Source organism: Antennarius striatus, chromosome 5 (assembly GCF_040054535.1).
Source record: "Antennarius striatus isolate MH-2024 chromosome 5, ASM4005453v1, whole genome shotgun sequence".
Classification (NCBI taxonomy): domain Eukaryota; kingdom Metazoa; phylum Chordata; class Actinopteri; order Lophiiformes; family Antennariidae; genus Antennarius; species Antennarius striatus.
In genome coordinates this window covers 20,877,501-20,903,671 of record NC_090780.1, presented here as the reverse complement: position 1 = coordinate 20,903,671, position 26,171 = coordinate 20,877,501, and the positions used below count along the sequence as shown (strand labels likewise).

Genomic DNA, 26,171 nt, shown 5'->3' with positions numbered 1-26,171 from the left:
CCATGATGTCACAGTAGTCTTTGCACTTCCTCCAGGGAGGAGAGACTATGGCTGATCAGTTATTTTTAGTTTGGCCCACAGACACTCCGCAGTGAAGCACTAGAATAAGCCACACCCATTCATGGAAAGGGGTGTGACTGCCCTAAATTAATTTGTATGGTTTGTGACTTAAATGTCGGAATCAGAAAATTTTATGACGATATATTAATTTACTATTATTTAAATTGTACCTTTGAAATCACTGCAGCCTCAATACTGGGTTGAAAAGCATTCCAAACAGATGATTAAAAAAAATAGTAAAAATCCACATCTAAAATCTTTGGTTTATTCTAGGTGAAACTGCAATAAGTGCAATAATGTCAGACTTGCATCTTCCACAACTCTAGAGGCTTGATAGGCATATTGCAAGATCCCTGAGGTGCTGTGTTGGTGAAATAATGTACCGCTTCACTAGACATTCAAGGCACTTCATAAGCAGCGATGTCAGTTTGACTGGACTAAAGTCACCGGGATTTGGGCACAGGGACTTTTTGGCACTGGTACAATAGTCGATGTTTTCCATAGAGAGCCGAGTTTGTAAAGAGTGAGAGCGGAATTAAAAATGTCACTGAACACCTGTGGTGACTGTTCAAATCCCAGCGTCTCAAAACTGTTTCAGAGCCTAGTTTTTCTTATTGGATACGGCTTTTAAAAAGGTGAAGAATCCAGATCCTTCACGGTAACCTGGGATGTAAGGGAAAGAAGGATGGAGAGACCATCATAAGAAGATAGTAAAGACTGATACAGTCAGACACCAGCTGTAATCTGATCATTCATATCAGGGACTTTAAAGAGCTACAGTAATGTAAAGTCCAAAGAGTCATAGAGCTGTCGTTGTTCACCCCCCCGACAAGCCTTCACCCTCTCTTATCTTTGGTAGACAGGGTGGAGATAGACGGCACTGTTTTCTGACGCTCCCGCTGCTTGGAGCAGAGATGCAGTGTAGGCGTCTTTGACAGTCCCATAACGTGTCTAAGCTCTTATTTTTCTCAGTGGGGCAGTCAAAACACTGATGTGGGAAGGAACATTTTAATGGGACAGTTATAAAAACCCCTGAGGATAAACTTGGGTGCATTAGGTGAAAGTGACTCAAGTTTCTGTGAGAGGTTAAAAATAACTTCCGATGCCTTATTAAAGATTGCCTGTGGGTATACCACATTGAGAAAAATTTGAGGGTTCCCCCAGGGCATGTGGAAAGGTCAAAGTGAGACACAGCAGCTTGAAGCAAGCGTACAAAGGTACTTTCTCAAGACTCATGCTCGACCCCATTTGTCCTCGATGACAAGACAGACACCAACCCGGTGATACTGGGGTCTCCAGCCAACCAAGTTCCTGAGTGCCAAGATGCAGCCGTACTGCGGTATCTGATCCACCTTTTGCTGTCAGAGAGAGTACATTGATGGCTGAGGTAGAGGACAGGTACCTGTCCTGCATTTCCAACTCCGCGGCGCTCTCTTGCTAACCAAGTAGTCTGCCAATCACGATCCTGGTCAACTTCACCGCTTCCAAGATACAACATGAGCCATCCAACACTCCAAACATGCCAAACTGATGGGTTTCCGCAGCATAAAAAGTCCACATGGAATATGTAACGTAGCTCCGTGGAGAGACAGTATTTCCACTCAGAGAGCTATGGTTACAGCAAAAACTACCGCTGTTCAGATTCACATTCAAACTGCTGAAGAGATTATTTTCCCTTTTTTTTTTTTTTTTTTACCCCCCGTTTGCCATTTGCTTTCTATTTCTATGCGAGTTTCCTGCTCTCTCTCTTATTATAGGTCTTATTGATTTAATAGTACCCTGCATGATTTTTCTGTTTACCCATAATTTGTGACTGCTTGCTGATTTACATACTTTGTTCCTCATGCATGGCTCCCTTTCTGCACAACTCCCTTCCATATATCTGGCTCCTGCTCCTTCACTCTTTCCTCTTTGCTGTGCCAGCACTTTGATTGCAGAGTGGGTGGGGGTGGGGGCTGCAGGTCCAGATGAGAACAGTCAATATTTCATATCTCCACCTGGAAGGAGACACAGAGGGCAGCGCAAATTCAAATAGGGTAAGATGTACGACACACATACACAACTTTAACCATCTCGCCGATGGGAGATGCTGCCGGAGGTTTGTGTGGCTGACAGCTCCTGACAGATGGAATCCATTAATTTCAACATTCACATTCAAAAAAGGTTGTGCATCTGCACTATGGAGACTGAAAATTGAATGCAATTACATTTGCATACATAAATGACCAAACTTTTACATCTTTGAATGCATTGTGCACATAAATCCAGTGTGGGTGGAAGTTTTTTAACAATGCCGCTTGTGAATAGCAGCAATTTTTACCCTCTGATCAGGTTTCAGGAATGCTGCTGGTCTCGCAGGTGTGCCGTATTGAAAAGGGTTGGCTGCGGATGAAAGGGGAGTTCCCATCCCGACGTCAGTCTCTTCCCATAGAACTCGATCAACCATTCAACCCATGTAGAGACAGAGCTTACTGTTGGCTTTCTCATATTGGCTTCCATTGCCCAGAGAATAACTATGCAATCAGTTCGCTGTTCTTCCTATATCCCACTCAGGTTGGCCTCCTCTCATTCAGGCCTCTGCCACTAGCAAATGAACCGCAGTCTTATCAGGGTCGAAATAGTAGCTCCGAATGATATGACGCGATCAATTTTAGCTCGAGAATCCTGAGTGCCCATGAAGATGTTAATGTTGGGACCATATTTCCCCACGCAGACTTATTTCTATGGTAATGCAGCTATTCATATGCCATTTCTAATATTTGCTTACAGCAAATCAATAAAGGCCAATGTGCTGACTTGGTACTGCACCAGATAAGGAACGCTGGGAATGAATGCAGAAAGCATGCCGTAGCTGCAACCTCGTTACATTCACGGATGAGTTTTGAGGGAAACAGTGGTACTTTATAAGATAACCGTTGCATATTAAACTAGTTTTCTATCAAAGTGAAATAAATATCACCTGATACGTCATTGCTGTTGTTGGATAACCCTCCAGTGAGAGAATCGCATTCAATTTCCCAACACGACAAAAGATGAGCAGAGTGTGTTGTACCTGTGTCTGTGTCTGGACCCTGTTAAACGCTGCCAGTTGTGTTTGATCCCGACGGAAGCCCGCTTTTGGCTCCTTCACAAGGCCTCGCCACTTGGGTGTTGAACTGTTTCATTCCAGTTGCCTGTTTGTTGTTTGTTTAACGCCGGGGTCTGCTTTCGCACAAACATAATTAAATCAAGTCTAATCCACTATTTATGCATTCTACTTCTGAATTATTCACAGAGTAATTTTATGTGTTATTAATTTTTTTTTTCAGAGACATTAAGAACTTATGGGGCTGTCGCTTTTGAATAAAACTTTCCCTGAAGATTGCTCCTTTTATTAATTAAGCTACCCCCATCCATGTGATCCCACACAGTCATGTAGGAGCTGCGCTTGCATTTCTCTGATTAAATGCAACTGAACTGTGTATAATAATAGTAACTAAAGTGTCTCTAGAGAGTACGTCTGCTTTCCAAGAATAATTTAAATGTTGAGATATCAGTACAAACACAGACTCACGTTTGAATTGTGCTCAAAAATAAAATAACACCCTCCATCCTCAAAAAAAAAAGAAAAAAAAAAGAGTGAGCTCACCAGGGCTCATGTAGCTCACAAACAGCATCGTCACTCCCTGAGGACAGTAGCTTGAGGCTACATTAGCCCAAACTAGGATGACGAATCCAAGCCTCTGATCCGACTGTCAGCGAACGTCGAGCTGGATTCTGAACGATGAAGATCCCTAGTTTTAAAAAGGATTTTTTTTTTTTTTAAATAAAAGTGACAACATCTGTTTCTGCCACACTAACTTCATTTCTATAACACCAGCCATCATTAGTTTAACAGTGTAATCAGAGTGCAATGTTAAATTGTTTTTGCACAAGGTTAGTGAGGATCCTTTTAATGAAATGTCAGAATTATAGTTTATTTGAGCTTTTATTTATTTCATTGCTTTACCCATACATTCTCTTTTGGATTGAGGCAACAACCATTCTGGTACTTTGCTGTCTTCCACTTACCTACAGTTTGAAAGAAGGCTTTGGGTAATTGTCCATTATGAAAGACCCACTTTCCTTTTTTTTTTTTTTTAACAAAAAATTCAACTTCATGTCTGAACTGCTGAGATGGTGCTTCATCACCTTTCTTCCTCACAAAGTGCACCAGTACCGCCTGACAGCCGACATCTCAACATTTATTTCTCTTCAGAGCAGACCAAACTTCTGTTAAAAAATTTTTAACATTTTTTTAATGTTAGTATTAGAGACGTGGCTCCTTGCTTCCTGAGTGACCTTCAAATGGTTTTTAATGCCGTTCTGTGACAGAGTTGCACTTTTCCATACAAGCCTATTCATCTGTAGGAGACAGAATATGTTTCTTTCATATGCTAGTATAGACGGTTTTTATAATGACATACTTGAGTTTGTACAAATGAATGGTTGTTTCATAGTAATTTTTCTTGACGACTGAACCATGCTTTTGGAGCGCAACAGTTGGTTTTTTTTTGTAGAAAAAAAATAAAATTTTTGAGAAAAGAGATTGATTTTATTCCTTAAAATAGATCAAAATTCAAATTATATCAGTTAGTTCTAGCAGAGGCTTCAAAGGTCGCTGAATTTCTGGGATTTTCTAAGACGATGGAATCTACTTACTCTAAGCCTGGCTCACTGAAAAGACAATTTAATGAACTATAAGTGACACAGTAACTGTTAATAATTGCTGGAACAATTTCTTGCATCATAGACAAAGGAGATGGTAATTCTTAGTCTAATCAACAATAAACTTCCATCCTATTGACAGCTCCTATTATTATCATTTTGCACATGGATATATTTTTCAGCGCAACCTTAGTAGAAGAAAAGAAGAGATCTTTTTGGATGTATGATAAACTGAAAACAGAACAATACATCTATTATTTTCCCTCATCAAATCACACAGTCAGAAAGAGATATCACATGACCCCTTATTCCAGCGGTGCATTCCGCTTCTTTACAGGCTAACCGCTAACAGGTGATTGAGTTTTATCATGAATGATTATGACAGGAGCAAATCTCATCTGTCCTGTGGTTTGAACTCTGCTCCATCATTCTGTGTGAGTAAAATTACCAAATCAAATCAGCCTCTGTCCCAGTATAACCAGTCCTCCCAGCCTGTCTTATTGTCTCCCCTAAAGTTTGTGAAAGTTTATGATCCGCGCTGCGACAACTTTAGTAAAACCCTGCTATGATTTGTTGATGACACAACATTTAGATTTGTGTTGCTGAGAATGCTTTTAGGGTGTCGCATTAAGGTGTTGATTAATTAATGTTGATATCAAAGATTCCAAAGGACGATATCAATAAACTAAAAGTTTCCATTTACAGCTGCTGATTTGTTTTATTTGTTTTGCTGTCAGATGATGACATGGATGAACCTGGAAATGAAGCCAATTACAATATATTAGATTAAAAGATAACAGACGGGGAAACTTTGATAAAATAGCAAGAGTAAATGTAATTTCTTGCTTGCACTTCTGGGTAACATTAAACATGCATGACTAAATAAGCGGCAATTTAATTTTAAGTTCAGAGAAGAGGCAAGGGCGCAATAAGAAGCCAGCTAATCTGCTTCATCAGGACGGCTCGGGCGTGGTTTTATTGGATTTAACTGGAAGCAGCATTGTAAACAGTCTGCCTCCTGTCATTGTGTTTTCACTTAAATGACGCAAAATCCTGATTGGTGTGTGGATCCACCAATGTCAAAGCAAAAATACGAAGAAAAATTAAACTATCTCATAAAAGAATTGTTGTCAGTTTGGGAGGAAATAATTGTTTTATGACTCCATCACTCAGAAATGTTGATTCTGAATGCATCAGATGCATGTTCACTGAAAAATATTGCTTTTACATCCCAAATTGTTTTCGCTCATCACATAATATTAATTTAGGCCAAATATTAATTTTAGACAAATTATTCCGCCTTTCCAAGGTTATGTTTAAGAAAATATTATACTCTTGGTTAACATTGGTTGAAACATTAATACCAAATATTTTATTTTCTTGAAGCCAGTCCAACGTATGGCTTCATTCCTCCTCCTCATCACCAGTTGAGGCAGGTGGGGTTGGGGGGGGGTGGAGACTACTCAATACTGGAACCACTTTATTACGACTGTGAAGCGGATGGAAGGCTTGAGGTGGACGGTGAGGTAAACCAACCAGGTGTTTGTTTTCAGTGATAACCTTTATTTTTCTCCATGGAAAACACACACACACACACACACACACACACACACACACACACACACACACACACACACACACACACGCACACACACACACACACACACACACACACACACACACTGTCACGACCTCAGGCAAGCGACTGGTCATGAAAGCGACAGCACTTGATGAAATCTTGCAGCCTTTTAGTGGTGGTTGTGGCTCGTAGCCAGTAGCGATGACCGTAACCCTACCGCAAGAAAGGAAACCTCATCCCTTCCATGATGCCAAAATAACACTAAAACCACAACATGTACATGTCATACAATATCTATAAAATAATAACAGTGTAAGGTATTAGTAATAATAATATCATCATAATATTTATAATGCCTTTTTCATTTACAAAGAAAGTCTCAAAGGGCTGCAGATAAAACAAGCAAATACAGTAGTTACAATAAGCTTCTAGAACATCAGGGAGAGCAGGGAAAAGCCTGTTTAAACAGGAATGTCTTCAGGCCTTTCTTGAAGGCATCCAGTGTCAGTGGAGCCCTCAGGGGGTCTGGAAGGGAGTTCCAAATGTGTGGGGAAGCTGAGAAGAAAGCCTGGTCTCCAGTGGTACATAGTTTGGTTTGAGAGGGACGGAGGAGGTTGGTGGATGTGTAGAGGTCCTTCAGGTAGTCTGAGGCGTTGCCATGGGTGCACTGGTGGTGATGTTAGCTATCTTGTAGTGTATTCTAGGTGATGATGACCCATTGGAGGTTATAGAGGATTGGTGTGTTGGTATCCTGTTTATGAACTTGAGTCAAGATTCATGTTTTGAAGCATCTTGAGGGTCTTTCTGGGGGTCCTACTGAGCAAGGCGTTGCAGTAGTTGAGCCTGGAGGTGGTTTTGATGTGGTTTTTTAAGTGTATGGTGAGGGTCAGGTCTCACACCAATGTTGGTCACTGTGATAGAGAGTGACCGATTCAAGAAATGAAATTTCACAATCAAATATTTAAAGAAAAAAAGTTATTCCATAAATATGTTGAGGTAACTATAAAGACTGAGTATGTTTATCTGTTTTTACCTCATTTCGTTGAAAATATCACATCTGTTAATGCTGCAGATCAATAACAGTTATCTGCCAGCTTCTATCTCAGCCGGATATGGGTGAGAGGTGGGGTACACCCTGGTTGAGACGCCGGCTCATTGCAGGGCCGCATGAAAAACAAACAAACCTGCACGCTCACACTCACACCTACCAAACAATTTGGTGTGATCGGTTCACCTAAGCTGCATGTTTTTGGAGGTGGGAGGAACGTATAAACTACCCACCGGAACGAATTGAACCTAGAACCTTCCTGCCCCTATTTTTATCATTCATAATATAATAATAATGTAATCTTACTTCAATTTTCTCATTGTTATTTGGTTGTGTTATTAGTCTCTATGGACTGAAATGATTACCTGGTTAGAAGAATGTGTGAAAAATCTGCTGCATGAGTCACTTCTCTTTTTCATTCTTTCCCCGTGGGCTGTGGAATTCTGCCAAGTGGAAACAGACAGAGAGGTTAATTAGGCGAAGTAGATTCTGATGTTACGGTTCAAATGAAAATAAAATGACATCCACCGATCATCCATCAACATCAAGCCCCTCTCTGTGCACCTAACCGGCAATCATGGTATACTGAAATGGCAGTGAAAAGGTTAGGGATGTGACTATAGGCAGGGGCTCATCCCATTGTGTTAAATATGGAGAAAAGCCTGTAACCTTGCAACCAGAGCTGTATAGGCTAATAAAAACAGACCCATTGCCTATTGATTTCTTATTGTTTCTCCATTCCGTTCCCTCTGGATGCAGACGGATGTATGAAACCTACTGGAACAAGGAGTACGGAAATATTATTCAGTCATCGCCAGACAAAGATAAAAAAAAAATAAAAAATCAAAGCACTGGTGAAATTGCTTTATATTTTGCGTCCTTTGCTTTGAAAACATCAAGAACGGTAAATGCTTACTTCTGTCTGTTTGCTGCAAGGGTTTGCAGGTATTGCCGTTGTGCACATGTGACAAGCGATTTTCTGATTTGTTCCACAGCTATCATATCAATATTTCATTTATCCCACAGAAATGGGTAAAAATGATACAGCAGTTCCTGAAAGTATACAATGCAGCGGTGCTCAGTTTCTACAGAATGCTTTGTCTTTCGCTTTATTTTGAGATTCATACACTGAAAACTGTCAAAACGCCATCTTCAAGAAAAAAAAAAAAAAAAACCTTCAGAAATTATTGTTAGAGCTATTTTTTCTGATGGCCAAGCAATTTCTGGCAAATGTAGCCTGTCAACACTTAGTCTCCTGCTTGTTGCCATGGCGATACAGGTATACCTGGGCTTACGTCGTTAATTGGTTCAAGGAGATGTGACATAAGTCGAAAAACGAATCAAATTCATCAAACTACCAAATTAAGTAACAAGTTAAATCGAACTTAACTTGTCTCCAGGCTAAACCAAAGATAACCATTCCCAGTTTGGTGCTGTACTTTATTTATGAATGTTTTTTCAATTTTTTTGTTCAGCAAGCAGCTGACCCTCACCTCAGATTGGACTACCCATCGAAACATGGTTTAATTAATAAAGTAAGGCCGACATTGGAGATTAAATATCTGCTTTGAACATCAGATCAAAAAAATAACCCGCTCTCTTCCAACCAAGTGGTGCACTTGTAATAATTTTTAACCAGTTTTTAATGTCAGGCTGCTAATTTAATAGCTACCACGCCACTTGTAAATTTGTAAAAGTGTCTTTAATGTCAGTTCCTCCCCAGCCAGACTAATACAGGCTAATAATAACGTAAAGTGCTTTTAGTTCTTATTAATTTTACAGTGATATGATATTATGTGTTTTTAACGGTTCACTAGTAATTTTACGATTCCAATATTTAAGGTAGACAGATGTAAAGTGGAATAAAATGTAATTTTATTTTATTTTTACGTGTATATTTATTTTTGAAAACCGACGTATAATCGAGAACGAGGTAACTTAGTAAGACGTAAGCCAAGATCTACCTGTGTTACACTGATATTTGAATATCACACAGTAAACCACATTTCTGTCACATTAAAGTCCTCTTTTATATACACTATATGGTTAATATAGTAATTTAATGATCATCAGTGCTATGCTAACACACTAGCACATTACGCTAATACCCTCTGCCTCTTGAGTGACTAAATCAATCTTCAGATTATCTTGATGCTGCCATACCGTAACATAATTGTACAGATGTCACAAATGTCACATGTTCACATTAACCATTGGTCATTTTCCTTCTTGCACAGTAACTGCAGCCTGCCATCACCATGGCGATGAAGTGTGTGACTTTTACGCCTAGTGAATAATCCATTTCCAAGTAAAATTCACACATGTGGATGACATGTGTCAAGCGGGGCAAATCATTATCTGTTCGAATGTGGTAAAAATTCTTTAGGTTCATGTTTAATCAGTTATATATATCTCTGTGGCAGGTTTAATAACAGTAATGAATAATGAGCAAATTAAGCCTTAATAATGAGCTTTGAAAGTACTGTCATTATTATTATTGTTAATAATAATAATACTAATAATAATAATAATAATTATTATTATTATTATTATAGTAATAATAATTATAATAATAGTAATTAATTTTATTATATACAATATGCAGTTGGAACTACTACTGTATTATTCAACCCCCATTGTGCATCGGGTCTATTTCTAAAACTTTCTATTTTTATTCACTGTTTGCTCAACCCACATTGCCAGGAGAGAGCAGTTTTAACAGGTCAATATCACAGATTTTAAAAGTTTTTTTCAGTCTATAGACTGGACCTAAGAGCTGCACTCAGAGTCAGGAGAAGTTTGAGACATTGTATTAAAAGTTACCGAGGTGACACTGGTTGGATGCTGGGGGCCCAAGGCAGAGCAGAGGCAGGCAGGCTGAGGAGAAAGCAGGTGAGCAAAGCAAAAAGCAAAAAGCAACAAGCAAAAAGCACACTTGAGAAAAATTAATCTGCTCGATTGAATGTAGAAAGTGCTGCTGAAGATGCTGGAAGAACCTGGTGAGGAGCAGAGAGTGAAGGGTGGAGGTATGACCACGACCAAAAATGCCCGGAGGAAAAGGGAGAGTGGGAGAGAAAGAGAGAGAGAAACTACTGCAGATTCAAATCTATTCAATCCCTGTAGTGGCTCCACTTATACGAGCACACATTTATGAATCATTGGTTAAAACTCTATGGACCTCTCACAGACTAATTTCAGTAATTGATCACAAAGACTATTTTTTGCCTCATACAAATTGTACAGAGAAATTACAGCTTAAAGTAGAGAGTTAGTCCTGAGTTGCTGTGACTTAAGAGGAAACCCATTCAGAAATGGAGAGAAAATGCAAACTCTACACAAAGGATAGTTAGGGTTCCACACATGAACTCCAACACCTTCACTACTTTTAACTAAAAAGAAAAAGAAAAAGCAGATAAGACAAAACAAATAAATTCTGGGTTGCTGTTCTGCAGAGCGATGAAAGAAGAAGTTTAATTTCAGAAGCCCTCGATCATTCTTGAGTGGCTGCCACGGTTGCTTGACACGAATCCCATAGAAATTCTCTGCTGGGATTTGAAGGATACAGTTGCATCTGTTAAATTCAAGAATATTCCAGAACTGGAGGCCTTTGCTCACAGGAAATGAGCAAAGACTCCTCAGCATTACTGCCTGAAGTCAGGGGTCTGGATGTGGAGCAGGTTTGCAGCAGGTCGCAGGCCACCAGGGTGGCATGAAGAAAACAGGTGCTGAGGGTAGCGCTGCAAGAAGGTCCTGGGTTTGAATCCACCAGGGACGTTTCTGCATTGTGTTTTCTTCTCTATATCTTGGGAGATAAGTGTTTCAGAAAATGAATGAATGAACGAACTACAGTGCGAAAAAAGAATCAGCATATAATTGACTTATGGTGTCCAACCAAGTAAAAAATAAGAGAGAAAAAGAGAGAGAGAGAGAGAGAGAGGAAGGGAAAAATTAAGACCTGCTTCGAAAAAACATACAACTGCATATTTCTGCAACTGAGGAGAAAAAACAATTTGCAAAATAACAACTTGGAAGTATAATTTGTCAGCCTGCACCACCTGTGACAAAGAGTTCCTACAGTAGGATGACCCTCACCACCCACACCCCTCTACCAACCATTAGAGAAGTGAGAAAACTTTCTGAAAAAGTTTAATAATTCTGCAGAGCCTTAAACCAATTCCTTTTGAGTGCCCAGATGGTAAATTTTGTTGGCAAAATATGCTTGATACTTGAGAGGAATAATTTACTCGCAGGCTACCTCCGAGCCAAGCAGAATGTACCGAACAGAGAGAGAGTCGGTCAGGCTGTTCTGCAGGGCGCTAATTCAGTAAAACAATGCTTTCATTATTAATATCATGTCTCTGTGCTGCAGAGGCAGACAGGTGGTGGAGATGCTGGTGGTGGTGGTGGTGGTGGGGGTGGGGGTGATATCCGATGATGTCACGTATGCACTGTCCTCTGTTGTCACTAATTAGCCTTAAAGGTAAAACATGACGTGCATAGCCTGCTCTATCTCTTGAATACAGGAAGCTATGGAAACACTCCTGGCAGGAGGTTTTTCCACTGGAGGATGTGCCACATTCGACACACGCCAACATGGATCTCCGAACTTCCCTTCCCAGCATTCTTTCCTGCTGACAACTGATGGGAAAAAAAGACAGTACCTGATGCAGGAATGTGACATTATTATTACAGCCGGTACTTATTGTATAAGTCACGGGTTTTCAATCATTGTCGATCACTTCCTCTGCCGAGTTTTTCCGGTGTTATTATAGCGGAAGCACAATGCCCTGAAGAGAGATGAATGGAGAGTGTTTCTGATATCTCTGACCTTACAAAATCCTGCCCTCTGGACAGATAACACCCACTGAGCTGCAGTCAGCAAGACCAGGAGTATTTCTTAATTAGCAGCCTGAAGCAGTTTATTGTGGTACTGTTTGAAGGAAAGAGCCAGACAAATAGAACTGAGACCATTTTTATGAAATAAATATTGAATGACTAAGTGGTGGAAAATGAAACAGCAAAGTGAATGGCACTGACAGGGGCAGGTGCTGGGCTCCGTTGGATTGATGCTGGGAAGCTGTCCTATCCCCTTTGAAGGGATTAAATTGTCATGACCGCTCAGATATGGAAATTGAGGTACTGATGTAAGGCTTTGGAAATGTCAACATTTTTAAATTGTCAGACCGGTTAAAGGCACAGTCCACACTTTTCTCCCCCAGGCATTATTTAAAACTACTGCAGAGGAACTATGCGTTTATTACATGCTTTACAAGCACAGGTCTTAAATGTGAAACTACAAGATTCAAATTTAAAATCAAATCCAGACAAGATGATGAATGCAACACAATCTCCTGCCCTTAACAGTGATTGGCCTTTTGGGTAATTGGCAGAAAAATGATTCACATATAACTATAGACTGAATAATTCCTTGAGTGACAGAATTTTCACTTGTTAAATAAAGATATGAAGACTCAACAGTGAACCGAACGATTCTCCAAAAAAAAGCACAGTTATGGTAAATTGTCTTACATGTTGCTTAATCATTAAAATTGTATGAAGTAGTCATCATCAAAGTCTTATCCTGGGGTCCTCTATCGCAGCTTTGGGAATAAAGAGCTAATCGGCGCTTCTTCTTGGATCAGGGGCAAGAGGGGGTAACTGGGGTGTGAAATAGACTCCCGTTAGCTGACGGACATGAAAAGACACGGATGGCTGGTTGTCACTCACACCGCCAGACCCGCTTTTTTTTTTTTTTTTTGCTCCATCCGAACTTAAAGTATGAATCTAAATAGCCTGGAAAGCGGGGTTTTTTTTCTTCTTCTTCTTCCAAATAGATCCCAGAAGCGCACGGGGCATCGTCAGAGAGGGAGTCAGGCGCGGACGCACGCTGCTTGTGCGGTGGGAGGGGTTGTAGTGACGCTCTTACCCAATAGGCACCAGCCTCCTCTGGACTGAGCGCAGCATCTCTGTCTCAGTGGCAATTTTGCGCCAGACAAGTAGAGGCAGTCTGTCACTCAGCACCCGAACAGAAGAAACAGGGCTCCCGGAATTACTTACTTGAGGTGTATTTTGGCGAAGGAACCCTTCTTTTCTTCCTCCGATTTCCTCTAAACTCCGCAGGTTTGCAAAGATGAACGTTGGCTGCATCATCCTGGCGTTTTCCTTAATTGTTGGCACATCATCGGTAAGATGAGTTAATTTCTCCCTGTCCTCTCCGTGCTGAAGTGCTGCACTGCTGTAGTGCTTTACTTGGGCTTTGCTGCGCGCTGCTCGAACCATCGGAAGTGTCTCCGGAGGCGCAGCTTCTCCCCGCAGCGCTGCGCTAAAGGCGACGTGAAGCGTGTAATGGAGCCTAATACGGAGACATTTAAGGGCAACAATATTTTTGGCTGAGTGTGGAGTAAAAAGTCACTGAGAACTCTGTGCGCTCGCCTCCCTGCCCCCCTCAGCTGCAGTGCATTACTGCGGAGGACAGTGGTTCAGGAGCTTCTGCTACTATTTTGCCTGCGATCTTCATTTACGCACGTTTACGCACCGCCTGTCTCCCCCTTCATACATTTTTGGCCCTAACATCTTAGTTGGTAACACGGCTGTTTGTAACAGATGCTTCACAGTATGGATCGGGTAAATAATAAAAATGTTAATATAAAGTGTATTTTCCCAACTTCGTTAAATCGCCAAAATCTTCAAATAAACCAATCTTATTTCCCACAAAAATGCATTCAGGAACAGTTTGGTGGAATTTGATGGCGTGCTTTGGATAAATATTGAGATACTTGTATTTTGTAAAGTGTGCTGTACATATTTCAGTAAGTGAGGTGCATTGCTGCAACTGCTTCATGTGAACAAGTGCTGCATGCCTGCAATTGAGTTGATGTACCAGCACTAAAATTTAATGCACTTTGATTCATTCCTTTGTCTCTTTCACACATGCACTCACCCTCTGAGCTCAGCTCTGCCACTGACACACTACAACCAGTATGTGGTGTGTGTATATTTGGGTGACAGTTCCTCTTGGGTAAGATCTTTTTAAAGATGAAGACACGGTGATAACATCGGCAACAGAGATAATGATTTTCACGACAACAATCATTGGTGCCTCTAAAGTAATTTATTCAAATTACATTTATTTTGTCAGTGTTTCTTGTGAGACTTCATGTTTTGTCGGAGTGAAAAAAAGACGGTACACTATAGTGGTTTTCAGCATTCTGGTTACATTGAGGCTGCGAGGCTCAACGTCATTGTGAAAAGGTTGTGAGATCAGCTTGTGACCCCCTGGCCGCAAGTCAATTTGCCAGTGCTTAACAGGCCATCTTGTTTTATTCCTCAGGGGAGTAAGGGAAGCCAAGCCCTCAAACCCCCATGCAGACCAGGCTTCTCGCAGAACTTCTACACAGTGATTGTCTCCAGAGACCTGCTGCACGGCCAAAGCCTTCTCAAAGGTAAGTAAGCAAGATTTCATTTATTGACTTGTTGAATTTTCCCTTTTCTGACCAGATTTGCCCCCGAATTTAATGCATGGGATGTGTGTACTTATGTGGGGGATGTCCACCACATTTAAAGAACACAAAGTCCTTTTTTGTTGTGCAACATTCCCACCAGGCTATATTCCAAGCAGATGGATCCAGTTAGAATGCATGCAGTTGCGTAACATGATGCAGAGTTTTATTCATGAACACATAAATGGCTCTAATTGCACTTATGAATATACATTTCTTGGACTGAGCAGCAGACAGGCTTCTGTAAACGGTCTGTTGTCAGCAGACTATTGATTTTATTACGTTTTCCATTTTTCAGAGGAATTCAATTCTGTGTTTGTTTGATCCTTTCATTTTGGGAGCAGGCCATTTGAAATTATTCTGTAGTTTCTTCTATTCGCTGATGAAACTAAAATAGATAGAAAAAAAAACCTCTCTCATTCTCATTTTGAAGTCCAGAAATGCTTCTTTTACGCAGACTGTGTCATATCAAAACCCCAAAACTTCAACACAAAGAAAAGAAACGTTTCTCATCTACTTCATGGAATTCTGTTTAAAAAAAAAAAAAGAAAACTTGAGGGACTTGATGACATTGCTCTATTACGTGTGTTGCTTCACATTTCCTCCTCCTACACTTCCTGATCTACCATTACCCACACACTCAGACAACATCTCAACAACAGCTTACAAGAGAAAACCCAGCTCTCCCCTGACTCTTTTATATTATTGCCTTCATAACCAAATATTAGTCTATTCTAACGTGAAATACTGTTTGCCAGAAGGAAATAGCATCCTCTCTGTAACAGCTGTTTGAGCATTTCCTGCCAGCGAGCAAAACAATTGAATTATTCTGGACGTTATTTTGTTATTTAGGGAGCTGACAAGGACAGTGCAGCCGGTCAGTGGGGAGTGAGTTTTGCCTGTAGGGGCTCAAGGTTTCTGCCTTGTTGGAAATAAGCTAAGGCGTCCTCACTGACCCAAACAATGTTAACACAGGGTGATGTGATCTGTTACAGATAACTTATGTTGGTTTATCCACTCTGTTTTATGTGTGTTGTGGACTCATGTGTCTGTAGGGATGTCCTGGTGTGCATATTATTTGCTAAGACTTCAATTTTAAAAGCAGTTACAGCAAAGCTCAACTCCATCAAATTGATATAGCTTACATGCAATATCAGTTCCAGCACAGATCCCATATTACCTTTGCTCCCGGATCTCTCGCTTTCATTTTGTTTGTCTCCGTGTTTGTTCTATGTGAAAATCAATCCGAGAGCAATGCTGTCCTCCCAACTGGCCACACAGAGGATATGGGCTGCAGCAGTTTATGTCCTGGTGTAATGATGAATGTGCAGCAGATAACCTTTCTGAATTCTGTTTTCAGTATGGCGGGATAGGAAGTGGGAGGAGGCCTTTAATACTAACGCAACAATATGTATAACCTGAAACTGTCACTTACCGAGAAAATGAATGTGCGGGGAATGAGACGAGGGAGGAAACGGGATGCTCCGGAGCTGGAGAAGGGGGTTTCTGGACCGCTGTGGACCGTGGCTGTTGTCTCCCTGGAGAGATGGACAGTGAGCGATGGGGGGAAGGAATAGAGAGCTGTGGTCCTGCAGGTGCAGCGTGAACTAGGCCTTTGTTTCCAGGCGCTGAACAATGTGTGAACCGCAGCGCTTTTCTTGCTTGAAGTGGAAGCAGGAGTTGTTGTTTTGGGTTTTTTTTTGCTATTATAATGCTTTGATGGAGTATTCACAGTTAAGAAGGGGCTGCGTGATACTTGTGATTTGAAGTTCACTTTGTCAAAGTGTTAAACAAATGTTTGAAGTATTTTCCTGTTTGCCATAGCTGTAAATGCCCTGGGTGTCTCAACTGTCAATTCCCAAGACGCACAGAAGTGTTTTAAATATTTAAATGTCTTACTTTGAACGGCGTATCATGGTGAAGAAATGTTTTTTCCTTTGCTTACTGTTTCTTTCTGTGTTTGTTTCGATCAATCAGACCTTTTTCAGAGACTAAATGAATGTAATCTATACTAGCTGATTGAATTAGAAAGCCATTTTTCTTCATTGTTTCCCGTCATTGGTATGTGTCCATTTTAATATGTACTGAAGGTTGTTGGGGCACAAGACTAGTGGACTCCCTCACCAGTGTGTTCATTATTGTCTGGCTTTCGTCACCTTAAGCTGGGAGTGCAAAGGAGTATTTCTTGAGTATTCAGAGAGGACTGCAGAAAGATTTCAGACAATTAACGGCGAGAGGTATGGAATAGCGTGCCACAAAAGTCCTCAGATTTTGCAGCATCGATACACAAAACCGCTGCTGAGAAATGAGAGGATGGAAATTTTCATGTGGGTGCTTTTCCTAACTGCTTTCCCAGCATTTTGGACTGTAACCCTATATGCGGCAAAATAACGCCCAATCAGCAGCTAAACCAGAGCTTAATGCACTGTGATGCATTTCATTTTAATATGTTTATAGCATGCCACACAAAAAAGTCATCATTTTGTAATTCTGCATTTTTACTGTGCGACTCCCCACCCCTGTGTGAGGAACCTTTGCTTTGACTTATACAGTAGATCAAGCTTGGAGATAATAGAAATATTTCAGGGTCCTTTAACTTTCCTTCTCATCTATGGCATCCCTTGTAGGTAAAGCAAAGCGTCTGATCGAGACTTAAAAGATCCTTTTTTGATTTGCAGAGCGTCGTTCAGGACCCCCTCTGATCAGTCCCCACTGGCTTGATTGGTTAAAATGGCTCTTATTGCTTTGTGGTTGACCATGAAATGCATTTGTTTAATGAATTAATCTCTGTGCCGCCCTTAACTCGTTCTGAATAAAACATCTCATGCTTCTGTGGAGGTGTTTGTCTGAGAGCCATTTGGGATTGGAGGACGGAGGTTGCAGCATACAGGCAGGCAGACAGTTGGGTCTTAAGTCGCGGTGTCTGCAGATTCCCCCTGTGGGCAGATAAAGCATGAAAAGAAATATTCCGGTGAGTGCCCATCACTGTGTAAACCATCATCTCGCTCCACGAGCCGGAACAGACACCTAGGAACACTTTCAAGGGGGATGAAGCCTCAGCACAAAAGAAATTGATTAGAAATACAGTCCAGTCAGGGTAGTGTCTCCTTAAGTCACTGTCAATGCATGTTTGAAAAGGCAGCAGTGATGAGTTTCACCTTTTGAACCATGGAAGTCCCCAGAGATGAAGAACAACAGCTCCATGTGACCTCATACGGCGTTCCACAAACAAAGTTATTGTCAAACTTTGTTTTTTGGACATGAGAGGCGAGTTTTAGAAATGCAGCAGATTTTTTTTTCTCTCTCTCAAAACACCTTAAAGTTGTCTGGCGCCGGGTATCACAAGAGATGTGTGTGTTCCTTACTCAAACACTAAAGCAGAGACGAGCCTGTGCTTTTCCACCTCGACTCCACGCTGACCTTTTAAGAGACAATGAACTTGTTTTCATTTTCAGTCCCTGTATAGTCTCCTAAATCACAGAAGACGAACTCGCTCTATATATTTTTTTTCCCCCAAGCTTCTTTCTTATCGTAGACTTTTATTTAAAACCGGATCCTTCCATTGCAGTCCCTGTAAAATCTCTCCAGAGTGTGTAGGAGGGGAAAAAAAGGTGCATTGACTGTCCTCTAATCTAAAAGATTAATTCAGGCCCAATCGCGCCTCCATCCGCCGTATGCTTTCAGCATGGATTTCCTATTGTTTAAGTCCGTCTCTTAAAGTTACACATCCAAAATGACTTGTTACATGACCCCAATTAGACGACAGCAGGGAAATCTGGCGAAGAGCCATATCTGCTCTGAAACAGCCAGCTCAGTGTTCATCCTCTATGCTGTGAAGAACTTCTGACTCCTATAACCTACCCTCCAAAGTGACAAGCCTTTCATAAGTATGTCTAGACCCAAGAGTTGAGCGGGTGGGGGCATGGTTGGGAGGGGGGTTGTGGGTGGGTGGGTGGGTGGGGGTGGGGATTATGTTTCCTGGCATTTGATAAGCGGGATGCCATTTTCCTTCTGACTCACGAATGTCTCTCTTGTCCTCCAGAGAGTCTTTCATCTCTGCAGCCAGGACCTGCAATCTGTGGCCAGCTGATAGAATACAGGTGCAGAAGATGAGCCACATCATTTCTCTTTATCTCGCCTGCCTTCTAACCAAACCGAGCTATGCTTCTATATACCTCAAAAACTCGCTACAACAAGACATACATGCTGAGCCAATTCCATCAAGCAAGCCACCCAAGATATAGTACACGCCACGGCACAATGCTTTTCATCTTGTTTTGGAGTCATTTCCTCAGTGGGGGTAGTAAGTAGAAAAGAGGGTTTTGATAGATGGGAAACGACTGTCAGCAGAAATATTATTGCCTCTTGTCAGGGCTTCCATGCTTTTTTTTTTTTTCATTTATAGTGCGCCGATCCCCACTGAGCTCCTCTCGTTTTGCTCCGGCATTAGTCTAAGTATGATGCGTAGTCCGTGGGTCACGGCATACGCTCGTGGAATTCCATTACGACGATTGTTTCATTGCTTTCGAGTCTAACGTCCGCTGAGAGAACTGGCATGATTCATATCAACCTCGCGTTTAAACTTTGAGTGGATGCTCCCAGAATCGTTTTAAAACAAATCAAAAAAGAAGTCCGATATCTTTTATGTCACTGTGGGAGATAAAGCAAAAGGTGAGCTAATTGTACCCTGAATCCTGACCTTCAAACAGATCCAACCATTATGTTATCTAACTTCAGATTGCATCTGCTAGAGCTGGCGGCTAAGGGTTGAATCATGGAGTGATTTGTGGGGAAGGAAGAAGAAACGGGGCACTTTTGATGGTTTTAGCCAAAAGAGTCCTTGGCAATGGATTAACGGATAACAAAGAGACGATGTGGGACTGGGAAGTAAAGACTGAGTCATGGCAAGGTCAAATCCATAAAAAAATACTCATCAACAAAGTTTAAAGTGCTTTTATTTTAATGTCTGAAATTGCTGTTTAACCCTTATGAATGTGGAACTATCACAAAAAGCACTCTTTTTTGAAGAAACAATCCCATTTCCTCTTGTCGACAACCTTGTATTCGACAAAAACTCTTTGCCTTTTTCATCGAAAACCTTTTTTTAATCGACATCCCTCCCTCACGGTCAATGTTTATTAGCAGCTTGCATCTCAGGGCACTTTAACGATCAGCGGCCTTGATTAAGACCATATTGGCTTTCTTGTTGCAGTCCATAAATGAACACTTTTCCCACTAGTAGACCTCTGTTTCACCTTTCAGCTCTCAGTCTAACCCAGAGTCTACCAGTTCATTACAAAGGTTTTTACCGCCTCCTCTAGGATTGCAGGATTTACATGCATCTGAATACAAATGAGGTCTTCCGCATTGAAGAGATAGTTGTTCAGCTTAAATTAATTCACCCCGATGTTATTTTGCATGTTTGTATTGTCACAGAGGTGCACACTTTAGAGTCATTTAGATGGGATTACTGGATGATAGTTGTTATGACGTTAATATGTTCAAAAGCTCTTTGAACGTAGTAAATCCTACTCAAGAAAAGAAGCGGGGAAGAGCTCAGTGCTGACCTCGCACATCTGAACTTATGTGGAAAAGCTGGGGTTGAATCGATTTTCCATCTCTGTTGTCATCAGATTGACGTTGTGGCTTTTTTAAGTTGTCATTAACTTTGAGTCGTGGCAAGCAATATTCTTCTCAGTAAAAAGAAATTGTGGGAAATAAAAGAAGAAGAATCCACATACCTACTGTATATGACTTTTAGTAGCTAGTTTATTTAGCCAACCTGGAGTGAATCCAACCTGAATATAGAGTGTTCCATTCCAGAACAGCCGGACGGAGTGGATTTATTCCACTCTGGGGTATGTTGACTCTAGGTTAAATTTGTCTGATGAAGCTCCGATATTACCATTCACCATGGTAACTCCAGAAAAACAAAAGATTGTCATATTTCACCATAGATGAGATGGAGGGTTTTAATTATAAGCACGTATTTTGCAAAAGTAAGTTCTCAACTCCACAGAATTCACCACTTTTTATTGTAAGTTTATCAAATATGATAGAAATGACAGTGATATTGATAATGAAGTGACGTCGTTTGGTCTTAGACTCTTATAGATGTTTACATCTTATTATTATTACATGCCATAATTACTATAGATTAAAAAAGGATGATCATCTTGTCTGAAGCAACTATACATTCCAGCATTACTAAACTAAATCTTATTAATTCTACTTTGTGTGGTTTCCATGGAAACATTTCCTCTGGAGTATGTCTGGAAAACTTAACATAAACGAACCATGATAAGTAGTTATACCTTTAAATGTTTTGATCTTTCTTCAAATAAATTTTCCGCTTGCCACAGAAAGATGATTTTAAACGTGGACTTTCAAGGTTGGTGTTTTATCCAGCATTAATCTAAATGAGCCCAGAGAGGGATGAAGGATGTGTTATATACCGATGCATTTGCAGGGGGTCTGGGGAATGATTCATCTTGAGATGACTCTTGTTTTACGCAGATAAACTGTGTTGGACTGCTGGAAGTGTCCTGTTTTCCTCCACAGCTGAGGAGATTGTCATCATAAAGAAAAACTAGCATGACTTGAGTTGCGTGGAGGTGGTTTGGATCTAAGGATGGTCCACAAAATGTGCTGTTAGTTGTTTCCCAACCAATCACTTGCCAGGGTGTCATCCTAGTGACAAGAAGTAATCAATAATTAATCAGGTAAAATTAAATGAAGGTAGCTTGTACTGTTTTATTAAGGCAGAGAAACCCTGTTCTTAAAACATGAGATGGTTTATATATTCTGTTGCCAGAACATGTAACTAAGTGATGCTCCCACAGGAAAATGTTTACAGTCTGTTCCATTTCTTTTTATCGCTACAGAAAATCTTCCTGTCATCCTATATTTTTTTCCCCATCATCCAAGCCGCCTGCGTTTCTTGTTTGTGGAAGTTGTTCTCTATTTACCAGATGAAATCACACAGAGCCCTCATTGAAGGGAACCTTCCCTTTACACTCCTGTTAAGATAAAGAATAGCAGCGGCGGATCGATCCTGGGGTTTTGTAACTGTAATGTCCCTCCAGAACTTTGCATATTTGCTATGTTCACTGAGCATTGAGCTACCTTTGTGATCAGGTTTGTCTCCTGGGTCCCCGCCCCCCTCCCCTCCTCCCACACTTACCACTCATTCCCGGCTCAGCGGCCCAAAGTGGCACACTGCTCTCAACTTTATTGATGAATTATGAACAGGCTGTTTGACCTTGCATCGACACTCGACCTCACATGTTCTTCAACACTCATGTCCTCATCCTACAGCACTGGAGGAGATGAAACACACGGCCCAATCAAAATGATTTACGTCGGTCTTGACTCTACACATAGATCCTTCTAAGCTCCTGATACATGCATCTCCAGAGGGCCACTCTACAATATAGTGTACAGCCATTTCCAAAGCCGCAGGGCTTTTACTATTCTGTATCTTTAATTAAAAGGCTACATTGTCAAGAAGCCTTTGTTCTACAAACTCTAATCTCAAAAAGGCCACTACCCAGAGAGAGGCTTGTGCTCTACATTGTCCTTTGGATTTATTTAGCTGGGAATCTGTACTTGATCAAGACGGCCACATGCTCTCATTTTTACTTCATTTTATTTTTTTTCATTTGCATATATAAATAAATCCACTAGGATTTATTGTACATAAACGCAGCATATTTCTGTGCATTGCTTGTACTTGCATCTGCATGTGTCTGAAGGCAACGCTCCATCCAGAGGGTGATTATCTTAAATGGAGAAATTAAAGGATTACAAACCAGCTCAGTAATCCAGCTGTCAATCTCACAGCTCATTAGTAACCAAAGGAGAGGGATGAATGAGAGAGAGAGGGAGAGAGTGAGAGAGAGAGAGAGAGAGGGAGAGAGAGAGAGAGAGAGAGGGAGAGAGAGAGAGAGAGAGAGAGAGGGAGAGAGAGAGGGAGAGAAAGTGAGTTATACCTTTATAGCAGTAAAGATGTGAACTTGTCCATCAAACAGAAAAGGTTTCCTCCAGTCCCTCTTTAATTCCTTTTAATTGCTAGATTGGAAATCGCTGCAGTCGATATGACACGTCTTCCATTAAAGCACACATTAACTTTATTTAACTGTAAAAATGCAATTTTCACAATCTGTTTCAATATGACAAGTATTAAATTGATCACATTTCCCATTTTGGTTTTAATATTCTTAATGAAAGCAACGAAGGGCTCTGATATTACTTATCGGTCTTGTTAAAACTTGGACTATTTTCTCTCTAAATTGCAGCTCCATCCTCACACTGTTAGAAAAGTAAACGCTTGCTGCTTGGGATGAGCATATTTAACTGCTTTACATTTGCAGCTATAAGAATTCACATTTTATTGCATCCCCTGCTGGAAATATTCATTTGTTGCGTGTTTCATTGTCGCTGCACTTTACCATTTCAGATAGCAAATAAATGAGCACAACTACAATGACGCATGCATGTATACTGGGTGTGTGTGAGACAGTGCTGGAGATTAGCCTTGGTGTTGAAAGCTATGAAACATCTCTGCCATTTTTCACTCAGCTCAGAGGCACATAAAAGACACAGTTCGGGAAACCGTAAAAGAAAATGGAAACACAAATCCTGACTTCATCATGGAAAAAGGGAAGATATTGCATCTTCCATAGTGGTGACGCCTATTGGATTTGATTTGATCAATTTGCTGTCTATTTTGATTTGAAAAATGGGCCGTAGGTGGGCGGGCACGACGGCATGTGGATGCCCACCGCTGGGAACTATTTCTTATGCAGCTCATTTTATTTAATATGAAACTCATCATCTTTTTTCTTTTCCTTTTTTTTGTTTTTCAGAGATTAACTTTGTCCATGTAGGCGTCTCAGTTTGACTTTGATTCATGACACATTCCATGGGTTTTAAAGAAACTGTGACTTTTCATATTGGCGCGATGTAGACGAGATTCCAGAGGCAAGTTTTTTGTTTTTACATGGTTTTCTAGACACTGGAAATTATGATGTTGAAATGTAGTATGCTTCATCAGTTTCCTATTTCTGCCAGGTCTGTAAAAGCTTTAAACTTTGTGCGTTTTTAATATGTATTTTCCTTTATTTCCATGGACACATATCAGCTGTCTGCCACAATAGCAGGTTGCCTATATACAGTATATGCGATACACAGGTTTGCATTGAGGTTCATCCATATCTTGGCTCGACATACGAGCAAAAATCAGAGATACGAGCTGTGCTTTGGGAAACCACTGCTCGTTTGTCGGATGTATATAATATCTGAGATTACATCTTGTTCTTTCCGACATGTTGGCACATGGATACATCAGCTGAGACCACATCTCATTCTCTTTCGGAGTAAAGACGTAATCTGAGTATTGTTGTGACCGTGTGTCCTTTTATACTAAATCATTGTTTTGGTAACTTCTGTAGAATTAAGTCTGCACAGGTAAAGTCAGATTTAAAAGATTTTACTTATTTTAAATGGGGAAAATTTAAGTAGCAAGTTTTGTTTTGGTAAGGGTGAGACCCGTACCCACGTGCAGAACATCAGAGGAGAAGTCCACATTCATAGTTTAACTAACATAAATTCCTACAACAGATGAACAGACAAAATCCAGAGAAATAACAGAATCTCAAAAAGTCCAAGAATCCCGAAGGGTCTGAGCTTAACTAGGCAGAGCCTGATTAGAGACGGGAATCATGTGGCTGTAGCGGCATAGGTGACAAGAATGAGTGGATTGAGTGGGACAGAACCCGGGATACTGAGGACAGGAAGGAAAACTGGAACTGGGACCATGACATTTTTGACTTACGAGCTCAGTCATGGAACACATTCAACTTGCATCTCAAGGTAATTCTGTAGTTTATATTCTACATTGAGGAACACAAGTGTTTTATTCAATGTATATTTTTTTAGGTTCAGGGACAGAATTGGTTCAAGATATGAACAATAACCTAATTTATTAAATACATCTTTACAAAAAAGAAATCACGCCACAGCAAGAATGGCTGTACGCAATCAGATAGCAGCATTAAAAAAAAAAAAAAAAAAGTCCAACATTGTTAAGATTTTTGACCAATTCTGAGCTGCCTGCTTTTTCCTGCTCCCAATAAGAGTTATTATATCAGTTTTTAACAATCCACTACTGGTTTACCACTGTTCAGAACCCGGTTTTGATTGAAATATGGGACCAAATCAATAGAGTCTTCCTGTTTTTTTGTTTTTTTATTGCTAACATGCGTTGCAGACACACATAGGCAGCATCGATCAGAGCTTCAAAAGAATCACACTTTTCATCTGCCGCTCCAGTCTCTCTTTCTGCGTGCCTCTTTTTTCACTCTCAAATCTCTTTTTCTTGTCGCTTTCCTTCCTTCTGTAGGTTTTTTTTTTTTTTTAGATAAAAATAATACCTCTGAGAAACCAACAGAAGAGAGGGGATGAGGAAGAGGAGGAGGGGTGGTGGTCGTGATGGTGATGCTGGTGACAGCGCTTGTGCTCTGTACCTCAAACCCAGCAGTAAGACAATATGACGCAGTCTGACTAACTGTGGCCTCTGGGAATTGACGCCTTCTTATTGCCATAAACTACAATTTAGTCTGGGTAAAAGAAAAAAACGGATGCAGCTTTATCACTGTGTCATCATGATCGCAGCCGCCACAGGGCTGTGGCAAAGGGAATGATGGCTGTTACACCCTGGCGGCTATTTAAACGCAGTGTCAAATTTATAGTGGCGTAAACATATCTAACATCACAGCCTAATTCAGACGGTAACGCGTCAGAGATGGCGCAGACAAACGAGAGGTGAGCTCATCCACCTCTGTAGTTCCACGTTCTTTTATCGCCCTTCATGTTTTGTTAAAGGCAGACAGGTTTTAATGGCGAAAGAATTTGCATGTAATAGCTCATGTCTGTGCTCGAGCATGTAACCTTTTGATTTGTAGCCCAGAGGTTACCGGTGGAACGTGCAGTCGTCTTTTCTAATCTAGCACACTGAATTCTAACCAGAGGACATGGAAAGCTTTGAACAGCTTCCTCAAAGTATAATTATGGAGCCGATATTTGAACGTCCTGCTTGTAAAAGCTGTGCTGCAGGGATGTGTGCATAACTCACCTGTCAGGACTAAACATCCACCAGCCAAAGATATCTACAGGAATTCTTAATTTTTATGTAATGATTCATGGTTTGGTTTACATTTTTGTCACCCTTTCACAAGGTTATATTAAGCTAGTGAAATACCACGCAGTGCTTCGCCCGCAATGGTGGACCTGGCTTATT

The 26,171-nt window shown here is 40.7% G+C and overlaps 1 protein-coding gene and 1 long non-coding RNA gene across 2 annotated transcripts in view; one reads left to right on the top strand and one right to left on the bottom strand.

Annotated features, from left to right (window-relative positions):
- Positions 1-6,719: 6,719 nt before the first annotated feature.
- LOC137595916 (uncharacterized) lies at positions 6,720-13,562 on the bottom strand. Its single transcript, XR_011035474.1, has 3 exons — positions 13,431-13,562; positions 7,739-7,816; positions 6,720-7,236 (listed from the first exon to the last, which is right to left on the bottom strand). It is a non-coding gene; the product is annotated as an uncharacterized lncRNA (long non-coding RNA).
- Positions 13,404-26,171, top strand: part of cdh4 (cadherin 4, type 1, R-cadherin (retinal)) — a 171,966-nt gene continuing 159,198 nt past the window's right edge. The window contains exons 1-2 of the mRNA XM_068316285.1: positions 13,404-13,557; positions 14,704-14,815. Coding sequence (XP_068172386.1) covers positions 13,504-13,557; positions 14,704-14,815 — 166 coding nt within the window. The 5' untranslated portion in view covers positions 13,404-13,503. The remainder of the gene's footprint in view (positions 13,558-14,703; positions 14,816-26,171) is intronic.